Here is an 8487-nt window from a genome sequence, read left to right as displayed (position 1 = left end):
AGGATGTGTGTGTGCGTGCATCTGTCCTACCTCACTTAAAGAATGCTTTCTGAAAGTGGCGCTGTGGCTCAAAGTGGTAAAGTCCTAGCCTTGAGCAAAAAAGAACTCAGGGACAGTGCCCAGGCCCTGAGTTCAAGTCCCATGACAGACCCTGCCCCCCAAAAGAAAAAGAATGCTGTCTGAGATCCTCTTCTGTCTCCTTCTCTAGGGAATCTTCAGGATCCCATACTTGGTTTGGAATATACAATAGACCCCCAGATCTGAGTGCCCGGGAATACTGGGAGCTCAGTACGCACAGGGTCCTTCCCTTTGACCACTCACTTAGGTAAAGCCAAAAGGGGCTTTCCAAACTAAAAGCAGATGGGAGTCTGGTCCCTGCCGCCCCCCTCCCTCCTCTGGCTAATGACAAACACCTGAATGTCATAACAGCCTGTGTCTTCATCTGGGTTATTCAGGGACACAAGCTGGGGAGGGTACCTACCTACCCCCAGCCCCCACGGAGACTGCCTTTCTTGCCACGTGGGCTGGCCTGGGTCAATCCCATGGATGGATGGGTACTGCAGGGTGAGGCACCCATCCTGCTAGTCGGGCAGGATGCTGGCCAGAAGGCGGGGCTGAGGGGGGGGTGGAGCTTCCAGAACAAAGGAGAATGGGGAGCCCTGGGGGCGCCGGCCAGGCATCAAAAAGGCTCTGCAGAGAGATCAGGCCACAGCAAACTGCCTGCCTGCTCCTCCGTGCCCATCAGTCAGCCAGACAGCCCTTGTCTGCTCCCTTCTGCTTGCCCAGGCGGGGCAAGGAATCAGCGCTGCTTAGACAGGCCTTGTCCTCCAGCGTGATTGCGCCCACACTGCTCTGCGGCCTTCTCTCCTTGGCGTGGGTTGCTGCTGAGGTTCCGCAGGCGAGCAGAGGGATGGCCGCGAGTGGAGCCAGGACCCAGGCGGGCCGCCGGGAGCACGCCTTCATCCCCGAGCCTTTCGACGGCGCCAACGTAGCCCCGAGCCGCTGGCTGCACCACTTCGAGGTTATCGATGACCTCAACCATTGGGACCACGCCACCAAGCTCCGGTTCCTGAAAGAGGCGCTCAGGGGAGACGCCCTGGACGTCTACAACGGACTCAGTGCGCACGACCAGGGGGACTACGCGGTGGTGAAGGACACCCTCCTGAAGGCCTTCGGGGGGCCCGGGCAGGCCCAGGGCTTCCGGCCCAAAGAGATCGTGTTTGCCAACAGCATGGGTAAGGGCTACTACCTGAAGGGGAAGATCGGCGGCGTGCCGGTGAGGTTCCTGGTGGACTCGGGGGCGCAGGTGTCCGTGGTGCACCCCAGCCTGTGGGAGGAGGTCACGGACGGCGATCTGGATACCCTGCGGCCCTTTGAGAACGTGGTGAAGGTGGCCAACGGGGCCGAAATGAAGATCCTGGGCGTCTGGGACACCGTGGTGTCCCTGGGCAAGCTGAAGCTGAAGGCCGAGTTCCTGGTGGCCAACGCCAGCGCGGAAGAAGCCATCATCGGCACCGATGTGCTGCAGGACCACAACGCCGTCCTGGACTTCGAGCACCGCACCTGCACCCTGAAGGGAAAGAAGTTCCGCCTGCTGCCCGTCGGGGGCTCTCTGGAGGATGAGTTCGACCTGGAGCTGATCGAGGAGGAGCCGTCCTCAGAGGAGGGCCCACAGCAGCCCTCCTACTAAGAAGCCCCCGTTCTCCCTGCCCCTGCCTCCCAGAGAGCTGTGGGGAGACCCACCAGTGCCCAGGGTGGGTATCCTTGGGGGAGCCCTCGGGCAGGGACAGCCTCCGAAGCCAACTCTTGCCCTTGGCCCTCCTCCTGGTGCAGGGGGTCTTGCTTTGTCCCTGGGGTGGGGGAGAGGGAACTTCATGGAAATGGCAGAAGGGAAGGAAGCCAGCCTGGCGTGGTCCCAGTGGTCATGGAGCTGCTGTGGTGGTGATAGTGACTTGAAGGCCTAAAGGAGGCTAGAAATAATCTGTCTTTGAGAAAGGACTGGAGGAGGGGACGCTGAAGGGTGGCTTGGTCACCCTCAGGTCCAGAAATCTGCTCCGCAGGGCTGGGTCAGACTGCAGGGCCCTCGTGAGCCAGAGCCTTGGGAAAGAGGGGGCAGTCTTCCCCCCGGTGCCATGCATATTTCCTTCTGTCGTTTGCTTTGAAATCCATTGAGACTTGGGCCAATACTTCAAAATCCAATAAAGTATAGTTCATGGAAAAACCATGTAATGTGCTGATTGGGGATGAGCAGACGGAATGAGAGGGGGATGTGGAAAACAGGGAAGGAGTGTCAATGATGAGTACTCAAGTATTTGCAGTGTTTGGCTTGCCTGCAGATGTAAGAAATTCGTCTGTCTGTCTGTCTGTCTATCTATCTATCTGTCTGTCTGTCTAATAAGATACCAAATTTGGTGGGGCCCTGAGTGATGGCTTCTTAACCTGCAGTCTTGTGAGAAATGTTTGTCTTGTTTGTCCTTAAAAAAAAAAAAAAAGAAAGAAAATATCTAATGACTGTAGATCTTGAATTTTCTAAGATAGCCTCAACGTAAAGTATTTTGAGGTATTCCCTTTATAATTCTGCTTGTCATTTATAATCTACTTATAACTTTTCTAATTATTTCAATCCATAATGTTTTAGCATCCAAATTGTTCCGTATACCCAAAAGTGACTCCCAAGGCTATTTTCTAAGATGCCTTGATGAGGATTAGGAAATTATGGGTAATTATAAACAAATGGAAAAGTATCTACCTAACAAATAGGTTTGTACAGCTGCCCTGGGAACCTGAACTTGGAGGCAGAAAATGAGGCCAGACAACAAGTCCTGGCTTGTGAAGGGCAGTCCATGGGAGTTCTGGGAGACAGAGGAGGCAGCTGTGTGCGTGCATGCGTGCGTGCGTGCGTGCGTGCGTGCGTGCGTGTGTGTGTGTGTGTGTGTGTGTGTGTGTGTGTGTGTGTAGGTAGGGGAGGGTAGGAAGGGCTTAGGCAGCTTGGTAGAGGCTTTGCTCATAAGAAGACATCTTCTTAGAGAAAGTTGGAATGGAGCCTGAAACTAGAGATGCCCAATGGGAAGGGAGAATCAGGAATGGGGTATATGTCTCTTAGGGGGTCCAATCCCTATTTGTTTCCAACTTATTGTGTCTCTTCCTCTTGAACTGAGCAGGGCTGGACTGAAAACCCTTCAAGCCACAGGGAAAAGCTTTGTGGCAAGGGAGCTGCTCCACAGAGGAGTATATTTGTTCCAGATCTCAGCCTCTCCACCATTTATCTCAGAAAAACTGGTCCTCAGGGCTAAGTCCAAGAAATTAGTGCAAGGTCAGACACAGGAACATGCAGGCACATGGAGGTGCAGGGTTTTGAAAGCTGCTTGAAGGGAGGCATGAAGGGCTATTTTCCCTTCTCCAGGTAGAACGAGCCTCTCAGAGTCACCCGGAGAACTCACGGGAGAGACAGCCTGAGCAGCTGGCAAGAGGTCAGGGGGCAGCTTCCTCCTTCAAAGCCTCCGGACATCAGAGGCCGATGAGAGCTAGGATAGTGCTCTTTCTGTGCCCTGCTTCCTTCAGGAGTCAGCTGTCATTCTCCTGGGCCTAGGGCATGACTCCGCCTCTAATCCCTGTAACCCTGTTTGTGGGCAGCTAAGTACTTGAACTGGAATTAGCTCTGTGAGCCTCGGATACAGGGTGGACAGGTGGGGACTGGGAGGCCATTTCTTCCCCAGGAAACCAAGGCCCAGAGAACAGGGTCCTCCTGATGCCTCCCAAATCTCATGCCCTCTTCACAGTGTTGCTTTGTTTTTGGGTTTTTTTGTTTTGTTTTGTTTTTGTACCTCTCTTTCTGCTGGCCTCACAAATGCTGCTGTTCTCCTGGGCCAAACCTTTTGAGAAACAACCAGGTAGTTCCTCCCTGTGACCTAGTTTCTTCCGGATCCTTCAGATCCTTGCTAGCTATGCAGAGGGCTGAGGAGGGAGGCAAGGAGTCGGTGAAGGGGGGGGGGGGGTGAGTAGGTGGGGCAGAGGGGCCAGGACATTGGACAGAATTTGGAGAAAGAGTCAAGCTGTCCCTGGCCCTATTCCTACTCCAGCAGTGGGTGGAGCCTTATCCTGGGTTGACTCCAATGGTCTCTACCACTGATACCCTTTATTCTGTTTCTGAGTGAAGAGAGTCCATCTGAGTCAGAAGATTCTTTGTAGAATAAGAGGAGCCCCTCAAGTGAGCCCAGTGAGAGAAGGGCTCTACACTATCTGACAGCCTCATGGAGGAAGGTACCACCTGTGGGTTTTGCGATAAGATCCACATGAGACTCAGATGCTGTGACTACAAATACCACTGTGTGCAGGACTGTGAGTCAGTTCACACTTGACTCACAGGCGGGTGGTCTGAGCCTCAGAGGGACAGAAAACTCACCTGGGCACCAGCTAGAATAAATCAGCAGCAAAGAACTTAGCCCAGAAGCCATGGCAGCACTGATGTTGGACAATGGGTATAGGGTGAAGGCAAATGTTGATTCCTGTGGCAAGTTAGAGTATCTTGGGAAGACTAATTACAGTCACCTCCCTCACCTACCAGGCTCCCAAGGTGTACCCAAGCCTGGGAACCCCTGATCCAAGTTCCACTGGTAGCCACCCGCAGGGTGACAGACCAGCAAAAAGGCAGTAGCCCTGTCACCTGGAGCTTGCTAAGAGTCACAGATGCTCAGACCTCACCGCAGATCATTCTCATACACACAAGAGCTTAAGAAGTCCAGGCCTGGGGCTGGGAAGGTGGCTCAGTGGTAAAGCACTTGCCTTGCATGCATGAGGCCCTGGGTTTGATTCCTCAGCACCACATAAGCAGGGGGGAAAAAAAGCCGGAAGTGGTGCTGTGGCTCAAGTGGTAAAGTGCTAGCCTTGAACTGAAGAGCTGAGGGACAGCGCCCAGGCCCAGAGTTCAGGCCCCACAACCGGACCCAAAAAACAAAAAAGAAAGAAAAAAAAAGCCCAGGCCTGGACTACCTGGCTACCTCTCCAGTGAAGAGACAATTCCTGGCCTAATGAGACATCACCATCTCTAAATAATGACCACTTCACAACTGATGCCTAACACTCCAGAACAAGCTTGACAATTCCTCATGTTTTTAATCCAACTAAGCTCAAAAGCTCGCTTGCTTGCCTGCCTGCCTGCCTTCCTTCCTTCCTTCCTTCCTTCCTTCCTTCCTTCCTTCCTTCCTTCCTTCCTTCCTTCCTTCCTTCCTTCCTTCCTTCCTTCCTTCCTTCCTCTGTTTCTTGGTGGTATTGGGGTTTGAATTTTCTAGGCAGGCATTTTATCGCTTTAGCTTCCATTTCCTGTTCTATACCCATCACTCACTACTCCTGTCCAAAGTACATTGTTGTCAAGCAACCACAGTTAATGGAGCTTCCTGGTTGGGCTCTAAGCAGGGCATACCCTGGTCAGGCTGTGGACTGTGGACTGCCCAGCTGTGGTCTGGCATCCCCAAACCTGGTGAGCTTGGTGACTCTCTGTACCTGGACCTTGGTGAATTCTCTCAGATCAATATTGCTTAGAACGCCCACTCTATCCTTCTGAGCTCTGGTCACAGTCTCTCCATAAACTGGGAGGAGGGCAGGGGACCCTGCCCTCTGGGGTGTCACGTTGGTTGGAGGCTGAGGCAGCAGCTGTGCCGCCCTGTTTCTGCCCCTGTCATATTCTGGGATGGGGTGGGGGGCCCTAGAGGAGATCTTTAAACTGATTTTTTTTCTCTTTTGTTATTGCAAAAGTGATGTGCAGAGGGGTTGTAGTCATGTAAGTCAGGTAAAGAGTATATTTCTTCCCGGGCGCCGGTGGCTCAGGCCTGTGATCCTAGACTCAGGAGGCTGAGATCTGAGGATCACGGTTCAAAGCCAGCCTGGGCAGGAAAGTCAGAAAACAGGAAGTAGCACTGTGGCTCAAGTGGTAGAGCATTCGCCTTGAGCTGAAGAGCTGAGGGACAGCGCCCAGGCCCACAATTGACCAAAACAAAAAGGAAAAGAGTATATTTCTTTTTTGGGCAATGTCACCCTTTCCCTCGCTTTCTCCCAGTTTTTCCCTCCCATTCCCACCCACAAGTTCATTTTCAATATAGTGTCTAATGAGCACCACTGCTGCATTTGTTCACCCTTTGTCCCTCCATTTCTGTGCCCTTTTCCCCTCCCAGAGACAGATAAATGAACAAACAACAACAAAAACCCCTCAGAACAGCAATAAAGAAAAAGCCAACCTTGAAACATAAACATACATGTCAGTAATGTATCTTGGTCTAAGAAGCTGTCAAGTGGGTTGGGGGAGGGGGTGATAAGGGAGGTCCCATACTCCTCCATGGGTTTAGGCAGGTAGGAAAGATGAGGAAGAAAAATAGCTTTATCTTCCAGGTAACACTGGTTTGGCCTAGCAACTTAAGAGAACCTTAACACATATCATTGGCTGTGCATTCTGGCAGCCCACCGTGGGGAGATAAGGAAAGACGTGATGGAAGAAGGATATTTGCTGGAAAGTGTGCACTGGCCAAGGGGTGAGCTGAGAAGTGCTGGCCCCAGTCAGAGGACATGCCAACAGGACCGGAGGCAGGGCGGGAGGGGGCGTGGAGGGGAAGAAGGAGAGGGTGAAGAGAAAAGAAAGAAGCCAGCACACTGGCCACCTCTGGGGTCATTTGGTTGTTACAGTTTTGCCAGGATGGCTATTGGTGTCTAGTGGGTAAACTTGGGAGCTGTACAACAGAAATGTGGGGTCAAGTTGAGAGCCCCTCCCCCCAACAATGAATCCCTGCCCCAAGGGAGGGGACTGACAAATAGTTGACTTGGTCACTCTTCAGTGAAGATTTAATTCTCCAGTGATGGTTTAATCCCCATTTAATAGATGGAGAAATTAAATTGGGAGAGGTTAATTTGCTTAATATATTGCTCAATGCCAAGTGGCTGGACTGGATTGGAACTTAAGCCTGCTTGATTTTGGAGCATTCAATTTACTCAGCTGAAGCAGTTTTGGACAAAGAAGGATTTGAGTGGAATGAATTTAGGTAGTTTTCATTTGTTTTAAACAGAGCAAGGCAAGGCAAAGTGGGTGAAAATGAATTTGAAAAGCAGAAGCACCCAACAAATAGGTTTGGTTAAATAAAACAATGTGTGAGGAATTTGCAAACCTCAGAAATATGTGAACTACGGTTGGGAAATATTCATTTTTAATCAATTTATGAAAATAGAGAACTCAATAAATCACCAGACAAGAAGAAACTAGAAATTGGCTGAAACTAAAGTAGGAGACTGGCTGGGGCCGGGGGTAGGAGACATCCTAAAATCTCCCTGAAATTTCAAATATTTTCTTAATTATTAGTTCTCTGTGGATTCTTTCATCATTTAAATCCTTTTTTCCTTTTATTGTTTTATTGTTTTTGTTTTATTTAGTTGCAGAAGCAATGAGTGTTCATTACAGGAAAACCAGAAACCTAAGTCAATCCATGCACGCGCATGTGCATGCACACACACACACACACACACACACACACACACTTCATAAAGGACTTTGCACTCACTCACTTACTCTCTATAGGTCAAATATGGCATATCTTTCTTTCCAGACCTTTCTCCATAGTCATTCATATGGATGCATTTTCCTTGTTTCTCTTTTACTCCCTCCATGACTTTTCTTTCTTTTTAAGACATAAATAGGGTTGTACAGAACTTCATACTTAATAAAGCCCTGTATTTGAACCAATCTATTTTTGTACATTTAGATTGTTTCCAATATTTTGCTGTTTCAAACCTCACTATAAAATAATGAAAAGGAATGTTTTCTAACCACATACAACACGGACACATCTCACACTGCAAGCGAAGGTAATCAGCCAGAAAACATGCACAATATGTGCCACTTACATCATTTGCTAAGGCAAATATGCAAAAATCAAACCACAGTGCAGAGAGATACAGTCTCAGGAGATAAAATTATAGAGGCAAAAAAGGATGGGGCCACCCCAGATGCCTACCTGGCAGCAGTGGACACTGATTGGGTGGAACTGTTGGTGAGGACACTTGGGGACACCTAGGTCCATGATGTCCTGGTCCGTGCCTGAGGGACATTTGTGGGTATTGAACGTCTAAAAATTCACTAAGCATTTGCTTTGGTTTGGGGGGGGAGGTTATTTTGTTTATGCTGGTCCTGGGGCTTGAACTGAGGGCCTGGGCTCTGTTCCTGAGCTTTTTAGCTCAAGGCTAGCACTCTGCCACTTTGAGCCACAGCTCCACTTCCAGTTTTTAGGTGGTAAATTGGACATAGAAGTCTCATGGACTTTTCTGCTTGGACTGGGTTTGAACAACAATCCTTAGATCTCAGCCTCATGAGTAGCTAGGATTATACACATGAGCCACTGGTGCCTTATCCACCTTTACGTATGTGTCATTTCTTGGGGGTCTGGTCGTGGGGCCTGAACTCTGGGCCTAGGCACTGTCCCTCAGCTCTTCAGCTCAAGGCTAGCGCTCTAC

At 50.3% G+C, this 8487-nt stretch overlaps 1 protein-coding gene across 1 annotated transcript; it reads left to right on the top strand.

Moving 5' to 3' along the window:
- Positions 1–649: 649 nt before the first annotated feature.
- Asprv1 (aspartic peptidase retroviral like 1) lies at positions 650–1690 on the top strand. Its single transcript, XM_042683122.1, has one exon. The coding sequence runs from the start codon at positions 650–652 to the stop codon at positions 1688–1690; it is 1041 nt and encodes a 346-aa protein (XP_042539056.1).
- Positions 1691–8487: the final 6797 nt, after the last annotated feature.

Source organism: Dipodomys spectabilis, unplaced genomic scaffold, assembly GCF_019054845.1.
Source record: "Dipodomys spectabilis isolate Male_0828 unplaced genomic scaffold, ASM1905484v1 ptg000079l, whole genome shotgun sequence".
Classification (NCBI taxonomy): domain Eukaryota; kingdom Metazoa; phylum Chordata; class Mammalia; order Rodentia; family Heteromyidae; genus Dipodomys; species Dipodomys spectabilis.
This window is presented reverse-complemented; position numbering and strand designations above follow the sequence as displayed.